Source organism: Aptenodytes patagonicus, chromosome 4 (assembly GCF_965638725.1).
Source record: "Aptenodytes patagonicus chromosome 4, bAptPat1.pri.cur, whole genome shotgun sequence".
In the NCBI taxonomy this organism is placed as follows: Eukaryota; Metazoa; Chordata; class Aves; order Sphenisciformes; family Spheniscidae; genus Aptenodytes; species Aptenodytes patagonicus.
In genome coordinates this window covers 78,906,734-78,923,359 of record NC_134952.1, presented here as the reverse complement: position 1 = coordinate 78,923,359, position 16,626 = coordinate 78,906,734, and the positions used below count along the sequence as shown (strand labels likewise).

The window sequence follows — 16,626 nt, the reverse complement described above, 5'->3', positions numbered from 1 at the left end:
ATCTTGGCTGTATATAAGGTCTCTTATCGCTGCATTCTTGAGATTCAGGAGAGGGTGTGTCGTATAACGTTGATACATGCTGATGGTTTGGAGCGCATGAGGCTTACCCTAACGGAGGCACTGCGCGAGGCCAGACGACATGAAGGCTCTTCCCTGCTCCGACGGAGACCTGGCACTCCCCGGTGGGGTTTTACTGGCTGGCTGGCAGCTCCTGTGTTCCTATAAACCAAGGGCCAGAGCGTGTACCAGCGTAACGCTGAAGTCAAAAGACGCTTACAGACGATTTGGCCATGAGTGTCGAACTCTGCGGCGGACGTTGCCTTTGACAAGTGTATGTCTGAGAATTTGGTGGCATTCAGCATCGATACGTGCTGGTGAAGCGAGGGATGTTTTTTCCACTGCTAGCTGAGTGCTAGACAACACAGGAAAAACTTCAAAAGAGACACAGCTTATCCATCTCTTTTTGGCTAATCGTTACTTGGATATACACCAAAGGGAGGGATTGGGAAGCCAAGAAACCCAGAGAATCAAGAAATGCTGTGATGGACTGGAGGCCTGGGGCCGATGTTACGTTGCTAGTAGTTGGAAGCATTTCCCGCTGCCGTGTTGATACAAACCACCTGCTGATATGTCTTAGTGGTGGGAAGATGGATGAGCCAAGGTGTTCTTGTGTGTCTTTGCTTTCCTGTAGTTTTAATTGCTTTTCAAAAGTGAAGGCTTTTTTTTATTTTAATTTTATTGTAAATAAGGTCTTTGCAGATTAATTTAGCGCGCCTTCCAAACACCATCTTCACCTGTGTGACCAAACACACTGTGGAGATGTAGTCCTAGCAAACTGTCAAGGACATATGGCTGAAACCCCTCTGAAAGCAGCTTCCATGAAAGGGGATTAAAATTTTCTGGGGTTGTCGTATGGCAGGATTTGTCATAGTAACTGCTGGAAAGTCTGAGAAAGTTGTAGACTGGATTCTTGGACTTTGGATTAAAAATTAAAAACTGATGGAGCTGATGGAATTTGTTACTCCTAATTTGAAATACCTCAAAAATTACTCTTGCATTTTTCAAGGTTTTTCTGTAACCAGACTAACAATATCATTTAGGTTTGGTTGTGGGTTTTTTTTTTTCCTTTGTTTTTAGGTGTTCCGAGTAGGATGCTACTGAGGGTCTCTAGAAATTTAAGTATTATATATTGAATAAAGGCAATATTTGGATATACAGATGGCCCACGGTTATCTACCGTTGCAACGGGGTGTCTGTCTTGTTTATGGAGTGCCTTGTGTTCAGTATGACCCCTAAATATGAGAGCAGCACTGGATAAAACAGGTTTTTCTCTCTAAGAGGTAAGCTATTAAAAAATCTGGCTGGTTACAAGACAAGACAAACACAAGAAGGGTAGGCAATTTAGACAAATGGAACAGGTTAGAGAATAGGTCTCTAAGATTTATTTTTGAAGTAGAAGGAAGGTAGGGTTTAAGGCATTTTAACATGGAGTATGTTTTAAGCAGGCTAAGAGAAGGCTTATGAGCGGGGTTGGAAGCAGGCATAATTAATGGTTTGGGTGGAGGGGAAGTAGCTGTATGGGTGTAATTGTGCGCAAGATCTGGGTTGAGGAAGGGGGGTGGTAGGGATAACGTGGTCAAGGCCAGAAGAAAGGAAAATGCTGCTGCCAAAATTGCTTTAGTCAATGTTAAGGGGAATATTAATGACTGTATTAAAGAGGTTGGAGTGCAGAAGAAAGTAGAATGGAGAAAATAAACACTGCTATGTTGTTTCCAGTTGAAGAAAGAAAGAAAAACATAAAAAGAAAAAAAGAAAATTGGCAGATCTTGAGGTGAGTGCAGATATGGGGAGTATGACCATTTTAGCTCTGTTGTCTTTTATTTCTAGGCCCCACAGATACAAGCCCCAATGACAAGCTTCTAAAGAGCTCTCAAGCCCCATAATTTTACTGGTAGCCACTTACAGCTGCACAAGTTTCTAAAAGGATCATCTGATAAGGAATTTGAGCTGATTACCTTACCCACCCCCCACCACTGGGTTGGGCCCCATCATGGGGGCCAGGGCTCAGAAGACTCTCAGAAATATCAGGGCCCCGTCCTGTGAAACGTGGTGTTTAAGCTGCCGGCAGCTCGGTGGCAGGGCTTGCAGCTGGCCAAGGCTGCACTCCTGCGGGGTGCTCCTGGGGTACAGGGGCTTGCTCCTGCCCTGCCGGCTGTGTCCCTCTTCCCAGAAGATGGAGCGCTGACCTGTGTGATGCTGAAACGTGATTTCCCAGGGCGGTGCTCGGGGTTTGAAATGTGAGAGCTGTGAACGGCCTGCTGTGTGTGCAGGGGAAGACAGAGTTACAGAAATGGTTGAGTGGAACTATGGATATTTAGTTTTTAGAAAAACTTTGGGTTTTTGTGGTTTGTTTTTTTAAAAAACTTTTTAGAGGTTTAAGAATGACGTTTTCACCCCTTCCTTTCATCTTTCTGAATCTACCTTCATCTTCCCTTCATCTACCTTCCAAGAAAGAGGCAAGGGCTTTGGAGGACTCGATAGTGCAAGGACACAAAATGCCCTGAACGCAGCTTCTGTTGCAGAAGAAGAGCAAGAGGAAATGAAGAGGGTCTTCGCTGTTGGCTGTGACTGTCCAAAACTCTCAGGTACAGCGGTAACAGTGGGATTTCCAGGAGAAATAGCAGAAAGTGTCGTAAGTGGACGGGCGGCCAGAAGTGAGAGCTGGAGAACGTAAGGAGGGGGGAGGATGCTCACGAGCGACGGGGCTGAAATCCCCATGCATGGAGAATGACGGCAAGCGCGTGACACTTGGCCGTGCCCGCGGCGCTGCGAGGGGGCGGCTGGCTGACACGGGGGTGAACCTGCACCTGCCCTGGGCCGGGCTGGGCTGCGCCGTGCTGTGCCTGCTCCATTCATCATGATTAAGCCTCTGGAGTGAGGGTGTGGGAAGCAGTGTAATTGTCACTGATTCTGGTAAAGAATTACAATTTATGGCTTGCGAGGGGTCAGAGTTGGGAAGTTGACAGGCAACAAAATTCCTTTACGTATGTACTAGCAAAAAGAACATTACAAATTGCGTATGCTGGACAGCGTGTCTTGCTTTGGCGTTTATTTCTTTGTGGGGGTCGCTGTATGTTGGCTCTGTGAAATGAAAAGACCAGTGTTAGCTGTCCCGGTTGGGATTGTCCGGGGCTGCTTGTGCTGCCTTTGAAGTTGGAGAGCTTCCCAAGGGACAGGCGTGAACAGCCTGCTGCTTGACAGGAGATTTGGGGCACAAAGCATGGATTTGGAAACAAACCTCTTCACCCTGTTTTGTTGTCAGCCTCCAGCACAAAATGTATTGGACGGGTGTATACGCTTTATAAACTATGTATATGAGAAACACTAGTAGTGCTGTTAGAAGGCCGGTGCCAGAGTTTTCTCCTGTTGCCCTTGCAGATACCAGTTGATCAGTTTGCTACTGGTGAATGGGAACAGAACTAGTTTCTCCCTGGCAAATGCACAGAAGTGAAATGGTTGCCACGCGGATTTTAACAGGTCAACGCATGTTGCATTATATTCTGATTTAAACAATTCAATACGATACGGAGGCCGCATATCTTCTGGTTTAAAATAACTCCCCAGTTACTTTCTTCACAAAGCCAGAGGAGAAGATGTCCGACCTCGATTCCGGCACGTTTCTTGCATCACGTTCCCAGCGCTGCCGGAATGACCGGCGGCGGGAGCGGATGCGCAGCGCAGCGGTGCCGCGCTCTCACGGAACGAAGCCCCGCGATTCAGGCTGGGCTTCCCCCGCCCGGCCCCGGGACCTGCTGCCGCCCCGCGCCACACGGGGCTCGTCGCGCCGCGCTCCCCCCGGGGCCGGCCGGCCCCGCTCTGCCCCTCGGGCCGCGCTGGGGAAGTAAGTGCCGCTCCGCGACCGCCTCCCCCGCCCGCTGCCCCGCCGGCCGCGGCGGCAGGGAGCGGCCCCCGGCGCGGAGCGGGGGCGGTCGGGGGCGGGGCGGCGGCGGGGGCAGCCCGGTGCCGCCGGGGAGCCCTTCCCTGGCGTGCTCGGCTCTCCCTGCCCGCCCTCCTCCCGCCGGCCGGCAGCGCCGTTGCGCAGCTCCTGCGGACGGGACGGGACCCTCGGCCGCGCCGGGCAGCGGGGCCGGCCGGGCAGGGCGCGGGGCGGCCGGTGGCGAGGCGAGGCTGGACGGCCGCGGCAGGGGGCGAGGCCGCCCGGGGCTGGCGGCGGGGGGTGGCGGGGGCCCGGGGCGGCGGGCCGCCGCCGGGGCCCGGCGCATGGCGGCGGCGGCGGCGGGGAGCATCACCACCCTGCCGGCGCTGCCCGACGACGGGGGCAGCGGCGCCTTCCCCCCCGGGCACTTCAAGGACCCCAAGCGGCTTTACTGCAAGAACGGCGGCTTCTTCCTGCGCATCAACCCCGACGGCAGGGTGGACGGCGTCCGGGAGAAGAGCGACCCTCACAGTGAGTGTCCCGACGGGCCGGGGCCGGGGCCGGGGCCGGAGCGGGCGGCCGCCCCTCCGCCCGGGGCAGCGGGGCTCCCGAGAGGGGCCGGCGCCTCGGCGGCCGTCCCGCCCTGCTGAAGCATCGGCGGTGAGCCTTGCTTAAAAAGCGTGTGTAAATGTGCATACGCTCGTGTGTAAATAAACGTGCGTACGTACGGACATACGGTTTATTCATATGCACGTACAGGCGCGTATCGCAGCTGCTGGCTCCAGGCTGCGCCGGGCTTCTCACGGCCGGGTACCGCGTCGGCACCGGTGGGATGTCCCGGTGCAAACTCTTCCTGGCGTCTCCTCATTCAGCCTGCTGCGGTACGGAGCTTGTCAAACGCACAAAGATTGGCTTAGGTGCTTCGAGGTGTCTGAAGTTGTTTGCACGGCTCTTAAATGGGTGTAATGGCACTTGACCGCTTTACACGGCGGTACGTTGGTTGCGTGAAGGTGGAAAGAAGGTTGGTTTGTTTTTTTCCCCAGTGGGGGTAAGTTCTCACGAATGGAAGTACTCTTAGTGTACAAGTGCTCTTAGGAACAGAGGTGTGAATTTGTTCAAGGAAGTAGGGTTTATAACAAAGTACTGTCAAAGCACCTTTTTGGCTTAACACATTGTGTGTTGTGATTTTTTTTTTTAAACTTAATTAAGCATGACTAACAGACAGCTAAAACAAAACCTGTGGATTCCAGCAGAAACAGTTTGTTCCCTGATACCTGATCTTTTGAGGGAGGAAGAGGCTCCTGAGCTGGGAACGCAGCCCGTGGGTTGAGTGGTTAGTGCAATCTCAGGGTCCGTGACCCGAGCTTGCCTCTGCCATCTTCGGTGCTAGGTGCCTGCTCTCCGATGGGCAGTCTCGCAGGGAGCATGGGGCAGGTTGCTCTTACAAATGCAGGCTGTTCTTTGTCCCAAGAACAAAATGCCTTTTTGCAGACCTCAGAATATTTTGAAAGTATTCACTATGGAGTTTTTGCGGATGTAGCAGCAAGTTTTTGAAACGTCCGTGAGGTATTTCCTTCAAAACAGGTACAAAGAGTTGCTGTATAACTGACTGATAGACAGTCTCAGTGTGATTCCTGGTTTAGGAAGATTTGTTATTGTACAATGTGTGCACCTCGACCAGGCAGTGGCCCGCCTGCAGGCACTCGGCATAAAGAGCAGGTGAAACATCTTACTGTTTTGCACCTGTGCTCTGAGTGATAGATGCACAGACGGGGCTAAAGTCAGAGGACGAAGAGAAGAAGGAAGTGAGGAGACAGACCAGAGGTTCTTAATACTGCTTTCCACTTTGGACATTCACCATTTGCAGAAAAGCTTTTCCAACAATTCCAGAGAAATACTGTAACAGGCTGTGCCCAAATAACAGTATTGCCAAGCTGGGCTTCAATCTGAGGCTGTTTTATTCTGTGACTCTTTGGTAGAAATACTGTACATACGATGGGCTGAAGGTATATGTGGAACAGTACATTTTGGGAAAGTTAGCATCCTTTATTAGGCCAACTAGTATTCTTAGGAAAAGCTATAGGAAGCTTTCAGATTTGGTCCTACGCGTTTGCATTTCTCTCTTTCTCAGATACTGGTTTAAAGGGAAGCGTAGTCGATGCTGTGCAAGTAGTAACAAAATATATTTATTGCCAATACAAGGCAGGAAGTTATTGCATGTGGACTTTTCAAATGTCAATGCCTAAAGCAAAGCGTCAATTTACCATATAGGTAAGTGGTTTGGTTTTACACGTGCCAGTCGGTTACTGTGCAGGATCAAGTCTGTGCTGGAAAGCGTGCAGTAATACATTCAGCTTGCTTTAGCCTTTTGTATTTGGGAAATGTGGGAATTCTTACAGCAGATAAGTCTCGTTAGTTCATCAAACCTGCCATCTCACCCCTAGAAGTAGCTATGAAAATATGCTGGAAATTTGCTGCAAAGGGAGATGATGTTGAGTCGGGGATGTGCAAGGCTGAAGCTGGGTCTCCAGACATTGCCACGGCTATCGGGTTCTTGCCTCATTCGGGACTCAGCTGTTTGTGGTGAGAAATGCCGGTAGTGGTGCGTGTTGTTCTGTACTCGCCTGGCTGGGCCGAGCTGCCCTGGGTGGTGGTGTTATTCATCGTCGTCAGATTTTTCATCACAGAGATCCCCCATAATCATCTCCCCCCGTCTCCCCCCCGGCCTTTTTTTATTATTCTGCCAGGAAAACTAGTACTAGTTTTACGTTCTTGAGTCCATCTAATGTGTGTTTTCTCTTCCTGTTAAGCCTTATCAGCGCTAGAAATTTTTTAACTGATTTCTCATGCTGCTTTCCTAGTAGTGAATTATGTTTGAAAACCTTTCTGGTGTTGGTGGTACTGCCTTACTCTTTCTCTTTCAAGTTTCCCTGTTTTGCTCTGTAGCTTTATTTTTGCTCTCATTTCTTTCTGGCTCTCCATTTTGTCTCTGTACTTTTTCTTCTCTGCCTCTTCAGTACTATCTGATCACAAGTATTCTTTCCCCTTTCCTTTGGCACTCGTCTCTCTGGAGCCCCTCTCTTTTCCTACCCTTTTTCCTCTTGATTGAATGGTGACAACAGGTAAAGGAAAACCCAAGTTAAAAATGACTGACATCGCCTCTGCCCTGTGCTGCAGAAGGTCAGCTGCCGGCGAGCTCCTCAGGTACCCGTCAGCTTGGCACTCTCCGGCCATCTGCAGAAAATCCCTTTGTTTCCAAAGAGCAGTTTGTAAGCGTGATGCAGCTGGAGGGCTGGCAGGACTCACTTCCAACAAGTGCACCTAGGCACAGGAGTGCCACCGTGCCTGAGCTGCTCCCTTGTCACCTGCTGTCACGCTCTCCTTTTCTCATTATCAGACAGCTCTTTGTTTGTTTGTTCCCCTCCCCGCCCCCTGAAGAACTCTAGTTCTGAGAAATAGAGAAATCGGTGCTTGAAGCATCAGCGAGGCATGTTGCTCCAGCATTCATGGTTCACATCCTTAGCATCTTTGTTGTAAGTACGTCATTCGATACAAATCTGTGCGATGCTGAACTCTGACCTGGTGAATGCTGCTCTGTGGAAGTCCCTGTGAAATCTTGTGGTATGCCTGGCAGGTCACGTTGGCATGGCAGATGGCAATAAATCTTGGACAATGTGAGAAGGCTTTAAAAAATTAACAAAGAAAATATACACCTCAAATAACTTGTGGTGTTTTTCTCAGTTGGGTAAAAGGTTTTGTAAGATGGTTTTGAGAAAAGAAATACAATGGCTGCAGAGAATTTGGTTTAGAAATCTGATTAAAGGACAATTAGGAGAGATTCTTGTGGTAGTTGCTATTCTTATGAATTAATTATACAAAACAGCATTAGATTAGCACAGCCTCATTTTTACTTTTAAAGGAAGTTCTTATTTTAGAAGGCAAATGACTATCTTCTTATGTTTCAGACCAAAATCTTAATACTGTAAACAAATTTCTACTGTCCGTGTCCTTTTTTGCTCCCCCGCTTCTGCCTCTAGTGCTAAGGGACGGCTTGTTCGAAGTATGTGGTCTGTTTTATGTCACGGCTCTGAGAGTTTTGACTGTTTTACACGCACCCCATTCACGTTGGTTTATTCATAATTGTGTCGTTAGTGAAATTGGGAATGGACGTTTACGTCCTGTGTGCTGGAGGATTGGAATCGTATGATTCACCCAGCTAAAAAACAGGACAATACGTCTTACGTGGTCGATATTGCCACATCTGATGCGTGTTGTACAGTGACTTCAGTGAAGTGCCCCTTTTGACACACCCTGGGGACATCTGCTGAGCCTTTTTCCCTTGAAGAGGTACGTTTCAGACAAACAAGAAACAGAAGGCACTTTCTTAGAGTTTTGTGGTTTAAAGCAAAACAAAAAACATGTCCGTTGTTGTTGTTGATCAACAATTTTTGATTTATGCTCTGGAAAACGTATAAAGAACGCAGTCTTTTTGGAAAGGCTTTTAGCAACCCTCCGGAGGTGTTTGCCTCAAAGAGGCTACAGTGTCGGTGGAGGGGAAAAAGCAAGGGGAATGGAAAGGGAACGCTTATCCATACATTTTAGAAAATGTCTAATAGCACAGCTGGTTCCCTTCACAGTTTCCCTCACTGAGGAATGGTTGGCATTTATATATTTCCGTAACTTCTCAAGCAGCTTTATTTCATGGTGAGCGTAAACCAAGGCGTCCAAGGAATCCCGAGCCGTTCTTGTCCACTCATTAATGTGGTGATGAGGCTCCAGCCTGTCACTCGGAAAGGATTCAGCAGTGTGAGCTTTTATCAACCCTGCAGATGTCTGAAATACCTTCTTCCTGCTCAGACGCTTGCTACTCTTCCACAAATATCTGAAGAAAATGTAAAATAGGGTAATACTGGTCCAGGAAAATTTCTTCTTAAGAAAGTTCCTTTCAGAAGTAGTTGTTAATGTTATGATTTTTACGTGTATCGTACACAACATTTAAATGGTTACGCTGTAAATGTTTTGAAAAGACTATGTTGAAGTATATGCAGACTTTTAGAGCATACCAGCTTAGTCAAGAAGATAGAAATCCGATCGCTGTTTGTGCAAATGGAAGAAAACTAACTGTGATCCTCAGAAAGAAAAATTTGAGCAAAGGTCAAGAAGTGTTTTGGTGTGAAGGTTCAGTGCCTGGTGCTTAGGTTTTTATAGGTGCGTAAGTTATTTGGGACTCAGAAGATCCCCTCTCCCATTTTGGTGTCCTACAGACGTGGCCGGAGCTGTTGACAGGGCATCCTGTTCCAACTCTTAGCACTAGGTGAGAGTTTACTTTTTTAAAAAAAAAAAAACAAACCAAAATGGGTCCTAAACATCCAAATATATTGCTTCTACCCAAGTCCTTCTGAAAACAGACTCTTTTTGCATTACTTTTGATCTGTTGCGCAGACCTTAACTGGTTTGCCAAATGCTAATGCTTTGCGACATAGTCAACACAGAAATTCCTCCCGGCTCTCAGATGTAGCTGTTTTAGGGAATGAGGTAGCAGAGAGCCCCCATGCAAAAAAGTTGAGAATATGCTTCCTTTGCGTCTTTCGCTTATTTTGTCATAGAAATACCGTCATACCGTTTTCTGTGTGGTCCTGCGGGGTAAATTAATCAAATGAGGGACAGACCAGCAGTGTTGGCTGGGCACGCTGAGGGATGGTGCTGTTCAGGGGAGGATGCTCTCTCATCTGTCATCGTCTGCTAACCCTCTTACCCAGATTTTAGTGAGTCTTACCCACCCCAAAGGTGTCTGACCGAGTAGCAGGTACACTCTGAAGATGGAGCAAGGCAAATACGAGATGTCTCCTGTGGGCAATGAACTGTCCTGTCTCTCCCAGCTGTTTTCCACCCGGTTTGGAAAGGGCTGTTGGAAGAGTGTGGAAGGTTCCCAGGGCACCACCATCCACAGGTACGCTAGAGGGCAGGATTTAGCCCTTAAATCTTCTCACAGGCTTTAGAAATGAGGAGCGCTTATAGGTACTTACATACTCTTGTTTACAGAAAAAAATAGTCCTACTCCTGCTTAGCCGTTGCACACCCATAGCTGAATGAATAAGACAAATACAGATAACATACAGTAGTTTGACAGTATACAGTGAAATTATGGAGAGAGTCACATAAATGCAGATTCTTGCAAAAGCTGTCTTTATGACCCCCTTATGTGGATAGACCAAATCTTTTGGTTAAAAACTGCAGTGATGCATGTATGACGTTTAGTGAAGTCAGAATGAGGACTCTGGGACGTTTGTCATCTTGATAAAATGGAGCCGCATATTCCTGAATTGCTCATCGAGAAAATGAGATCAGGTGGCTGCTAATGGTTTTTATTTGGCTAATAATTACTTGAAGTTTGTGCAGCTGGTTCTAAGAAAAAGTTTATCCTGTGGTGGAGATGCATTTAAAAGCATTTCACAGAAGGTGAACTTTGTTAGTAACTTTTTTTAAAGATACGATTTCTTTTGACATACTAGATGAAGAGACTAAATTGCAGTTAGTTAAAACCTGGGGGTTCTCTCTTTTCTTTTTTCTCCCAAGAGTGCTTGGTGTATATTACTAGAGAGTTTTAAAAGCTGTTCAGAGTCATCTTCTGTAATAAAAGCAGGTTCAGGTTCTGTATTCTGTAATAAAAGTAAGAGAAGTGCCAAGTGCACAGACAGTTGAATGGGCAAGGAGAGCTGTGGCACTGGTTTTGGCAGTAGAATTAACAGTCACGGGGTTCAAAAGATGCTTGAAGATAAACCCCAGAAAAATGCCCTCTTCTCGTGTTCAGTTTCCACAGAATACATACACCGATCGTATCTTCTAAAAGAAAGGGGACCTGTTCCGCTGCAGGTTTTTGGGCAGAGTTCTGTTTAATTGCCCTTTAATTAATCAGTCTCAACCTGAATTTTAAATCATAATCTTTTCAGTGACGTTTTGTTTCCGTAAGCTTCTCCCAACTCCCTTGGATTACATATATGGCAAACAGTTGAAAAAAATAATTATTTAGTGGTTTCTATATACTTAAAAGTTGTTAACACACTGAAGTGAAACATGTAACGAGTTTCTTCGAAAGTTTTTCTCTGAGCTTAGGGGTTTTTTTTACCTTTTTCTTCCTTTTTATTCCCCAGAAAAATATTTTTCTGACATTTCCTCATTTGTTCAAGCAGTTTGAGCTAAATCCATGAATCCATCCATAACTTCTGATGTGAACAAGAGAAGACTGAAATTTGTATTTTGATTGTTATGGTTTTTAGCACCCTTGGGAGCGTTGCCCTGGGATCACTGGCCATCTGTTGTTTCAAAATACTTGAGAGGTGATCGGTTGTACTAAACTGGTTAATAACCCTAGAAACAATGGAGCTTTTTGACTATCGGTGGCAGCATGTTTAGTGCAATTATCTGGTAAAAACAAAACGGACTATATAACCTTAACGCAATCCAGTTTTGAAATAATGGTTATCCTGAGACTGCTCAAGTTACCGTCACTGAAAAAAGTACGTACTTGCATGAAATCCCTGGATTGAGTATCTATACCAGGGGATATTTGAAATGTTTATGGCATGATTTTTGAAGGCTAAAAGTTGGTAATGAGATTGCATTTCAATTCTGATGGAGAATTAATAGCCTTTACTTTTATTAGTATCTGTTTAAGACTGTGCATTTCAAAATAAAGCAACTCTCTCATCATTTGTCATTTTCAGTAGTGTGTTTTGTAACAATATATGGGTAAACTTGAGTTTACCCCTCTGCCTCTTCTGCCGCCTCCTGACTTCTCAACAAAAATATTTAAAGGGTGACTCTCTGGAGTGCTGGTGGCATTTCAGGATTATTATCTTATTTGTTTGTTCAGGGTAGGGCCAGATTTTGACTGGAGCCCGATACGATCATCCGAGATTATAAATGAGATGATGTCTACAGAGTTGGGTGGAGGTCGTCTTGCCCAAACTGTCATGGTACGCTTCTGGTTGAGTGATCCTGCATGAACTTATCACTCATGGTTGACTTTTAGAGCTTGAAAACCACATTGCTCGGGTGATTCAAAGGAGAAAGATACTCAGGGTACTAGGAAGGGACGAAGTAGGAACTAGACTTCATAGTCATTTGCGGTGGCAATGTGGTGAAATTATATTCTTGTATTGTGGAGGTTGTTAGCTTGGCTCCTACCTTGTGACGAGGCTTGAGCAGATCTCATAAGACAGCAATCATTACTATTCCAGCTGGAATGTGCAAGTCACGAAATCCTGATACTCGCAGCTATGAAATACTGCGTGGTAGTGTGTTTTGTAAAAGCAAGGACAGGTATCAGCTGTGATACAGACTTGAAAATATTTGCAATCTGTTTCCTGGCTCTCTCCTTTCTACTCGGGCTGACCCAACCTGGTGCCCACAATGCCTGGTGTCCATCTGCAAACCTTTACCGTGCTGATGTGTTTCATGAGATGTTCTGTTGCCATTCTGCGGTGGTGTAGCTCTGCAGTTATTTTCACTGATAAAGGACGTCCTTAACATACTCCAGTGTACAGGCATCACAGCATCTCGATCTGCGCTTGGTACACCTCTTCTGGGGAAATGTCTGTAGCACCTCTTGGGACTGGCACCATTTTTTTGGCAGACTGTATCTTTTCTTGGTGTTTCTGGGTACTGGGGAACAAATACTCAAGTGTTTCATTTCTGTCCACGTTGCCCCCTTTTCGCCTTCCCCTCCAACCCCCCAATGTTGTGTTTTAACATCACCTGTTACGTTGTCAGTGGGGACTGCCCAAGGGAGCCTTTGGTCGGACCCTTCAGCTGATCTAACAAGTCTCTGCTGCTAAAAGGGGTGGTCTCTCCTCTTCCTTCCCCCCGTCTCAGCTGTGCTGTAGTTGGCGCCACCTCTAGCACCGAGTTCAGCAAAGGGACAGACTGGTTTGCTGAATTGGCAGAAAAGCATTTTCTCTCTCTCTCCCCCTTCCACTGCCTCGGTTTCTGATCGATTTAATGCATTGAAGCAGCTCGCTGAGATGTCAAGAAAAGTGCCAGAGCTGGTGCGAGGGAGGTGGTAGGAGTGTGCAGCTGGGAATGTGGGATGGAGGGACAGGAACTGCCCCTTCCCAGCAGCAGCTAGCGGTTCGGTTGTCACTGCCTGTCTTGTGGTACCACGTCCGGAACCATCTTGTCTGTTAAAATGCAGGACAAGATACAGTGTCTTCCTTGATGGATGACTTGAAGAGGATGAACAGGTAGAGTCCATGCGTTTGTCACCTATGTTACATTTCAGGTTAGAATGGTGATTTTAGGACCATCTTGCAATGAGTATTAATACAGTCCCACAACTCTGGGAAGACCAGTAGCGAGACTGAGATTTCTGGATGTAGAGAACCACACCTGTAGAGCAGTTTTGTGCAATACTCCACTAGGTCCTGTTGATACCTGTGGCAACAGAGATGGATACAAAAATGAGAGCATTTTTTAGCGCGGAGAAGCAGCCAGCGAGGGCCATGGAGAGGAGGTATGGGGAGAGGCTGTCATCTCTGTTTGGAAGTCACCTAGGGTATCCTGCCGCACAGACTTGGTAGGCTGAGCAGTTTCTGGGAAATAGTATATGGATTCAGTTCATAGGGTTTCTCCAACTGTAATGGAGCAGTTGGGATGAATAGCTAAATGTGCGTCTGGCCGTGCCTCTGAATATGTAAATATGAAGGATTTATTTTGTGGTTTTACAGATGTTTTACAAATCACTATGGATGTTTTACTGACAGTAATGTAGTTCATTCAGGAAAATTGAGGAAAAAGACCTACGATGCTTGTGTCCTTAGAAATGCAGGAATTCCTAAAAGCTGAAGAGGTCTACAGAGCTGTCCCATGTTGCCAGTTTTAATTTATTTCAGTCGCAACCTTCTGCTTGCTTTACTGCTTCAAGAAGCAATGTCTTCCAGAGCATTTAGCTGTCTGTGCTTGAGCTAGTACCAGTGATTGTAAGGTGTTACTACTTGCTATTGAAGAGCAGAGCGCGGTGCCTCAAAATGAGGCTGAATTTCAGCGGTCAAGCTCTGGTAACATGGATCAGTATCGTCTATGTGATATTACATTAGGAGAAAATGCTGTTAGGAGTGAGAGATGTCTGGCCTGCCTGCTGATTTGACGTGACATAAGGCGAGACAGTGCGATTGCTGCTGCTTGTAGCCATGGCATACTTTGGGAGCATGCTCTTGCAGCGAAGTCTGGAGCAGCACGGAGATTTAAACCAGCAAACAGATTTAAACCGGCATAGTGAGTACTAGTAATGGTCTGGCCGCAGCAGGAGAGCGCCAGTTGGGTTCTTCCAAGCTGCAGACTGTAAGGTCTCTCTTTTGTTGTCAGGAAAGCGCTCATGTCCCTTCTTAGTATGGTTCGAAGGTATTCGGAAGAAGCAGTGGGTTTTTATTCAGAGAGTTGGAAGCTGGGGAAGTGGCTACGGGCTGATCCCTCTTTCTGTGGTCCTGCAGACCCAAGTTCTTGGCTCCCCAGTACAGGCTGGGTCCCGCGGTGTATTCTGTCTGCCTCCTCAGAGTGATCATAGGGGGCTGTAAAAGTGACGAGTGTTACCCAGGTATATGAAGGAAAGTCTAAAAATGCACTCTGCATTTTATTTTTTGGTGTTAGGGAATTTGGTTTCTTACAAAGAAGAACTCTTTGTACTCAAGCGAGGCTGCATTCAAAAGCAAATTAGAGCTTTTCTGTGAAGACTGTGGTTCACTACTGTTCTGGGTCAGCAGTGATTGACAGCTGTTGTCCTTCATTGCAGCTCGTGCTGTTCCCCTGTGGATGCATTATTCAAATGTCAGCATAGGGTGGATACACAGCTTGATGGAAGGGGATAAAATAGATGGAGGATGAAGTAAGTCTCCGGGCTTAACGTTGTCTTTGCATTGTCCTTGCAGTAAACGAGGTGGACAGGCACCAGTGAAATACTGTGTGTGAATGTGCATGGATTTTGATTTCTTTTTTTGTTGACTTTTTGCAAAAATACTTATTAAAGATTCAGTGATTAATTCAATTTCATTGGTATTGGAGATGGGGGGAAATGCAAAACCAACAGAGTCACTGTCTCTTAACCTTTTGGCCAGATTAAGAGCAATCAACTCTAAAGGGCAACTTAATTCACAGGAACTCCTCCTTACCAGCTTGTTATTTCTTCTTACTCCTGTCTGCTTTGCCATCTCCCTGGCACCCTGGGTGCCTGCCACAGTTCCTCTTTCACCACTGTGCTTCAGACTCTCTTGAAATCCTATTTGCTGATTCTTCTTGGCATTTCTAAACCCCAGCTTTTCCTTTCCAACTGTGACACTAAGGCTTATTAAGCCTATGGGTTGGCAATTTCTCACCACTGCTCTGGCAGCCTTTTCCTTTCATCTCATCGAATCTGTTACTGCTCTGACATCGGTTACAGCCCTCAGATGCTATGTACTACTGAACAGTTGTTGTGTGAGTCGTATGTGAAGAAGGAGCACTAAAAAAACCTTTTAAAAATTACACATTTTACCTTCTCTGTCTTCTGAAGCGACATTCTTGGGCTCGTCTCAGGTTATCCCTGTTTTTATGTATGTTTATTTTGCTGCAAGTGAAAAACAGGTCATAGTTACAAAGAGATTAGTGAATGCACGGTAAACATAAAGAGCTGAAATTCTGCAAGTTCTGTATGCATCTTCTGATGTTAGTCAGTGATGTCGTTATGTTGGCTAAACACTTGCACCAGCTTTGTTTTAAAGCTGAACAACTGAAAGTGGTTATTCTGCGATTTACTTTAGTGAATGCTAAATGAAGTGAAAGCAGTTTAAAGAAACGTCGTGGATTACCTTACCCTTGTTAAGAAAAGCCCTTTGGGAAAAGTCCTAAAAAACATGTGTGAACATGCATTCATTGTTTTGATAAGGAAACCCTCAAACATTGTTCTAAATCAAGAATTTGGGGTAAAGGTATCGGTCACTTGGAGACTAGGCTTTATTACCCATACCCAGTAAGGAATGAAGTTCTTCTCTGGTAAAGTTAGTAATTTTTTCTGCTTTAAATGATGCAGTCAGCTCATCTGCAATGACAAGGAGACTGCAAACAGCGTGGCAGCTAGATATTTAGAAGAATTTTATGCGATGGCGTACTTGCAGTGTCTGGCATTTGAAAGCCTTACATAATGCCAAGCAATCGCTGTTTACTTTACTCGGCAGCACAAAATACCCAAGTTGTGTTTTGTAAGCAGGATACAGAAACTCTAGTGCTTTTAACTTTTAAAGGACTTGATGAAGTTTGATCGACCAGTTTATGCAAGCCGTGTGAAATGGAGAGATGTAATCGTGCGTGTTTTACATGGGGGTACACAGGCAAGGAGCACTAAGCCAGACTGTTGCCAGAAATGTTGTATGTCACATTCTTCTGAAATTGTTCTTCTGCAGGATGACTTTACTGTCCTTTATATGAAATTTATAGGGAACATTTGAGGATGCTGTGTATTTGGTAATCAGCGTTTCCTGGGGAGGATTCCCGGTATGGTAGGTATATGTTAGGTGGAGTTGGATATTTGTAGGAACTGCGGTTAAGATATAAATGAGAATAGATGGAGAACCTGAATAGGGAAATAATTTTCATTGTATTCAGTATTTGTACTACTTAAAAAGATGAAAACTCTTAAAACCTGTGAATGTCCATGTTATGTG

The 16,626-nt window shown here is 46.0% G+C and overlaps 1 protein-coding gene across 1 annotated transcript in view; it reads left to right on the top strand.

The window, feature by feature from the left end:
- The first annotated feature begins 3,653 nt into the window (after nucleotides 1-3,653).
- FGF2 (fibroblast growth factor 2) overlaps nucleotides 3,654-16,626 on the top strand; it is a 37,423-nt gene continuing 24,450 nt past the window's right edge. The window contains 4 exon segments of the mRNA XM_076337259.1: nucleotides 3,654-3,793; nucleotides 3,795-3,839; nucleotides 3,841-4,132; nucleotides 4,135-4,468. Of these exon segments, the coding sequence (XP_076193374.1) occupies nucleotides 3,654-3,793; nucleotides 3,795-3,839; nucleotides 3,841-4,132; nucleotides 4,135-4,468 (811 nt within the window).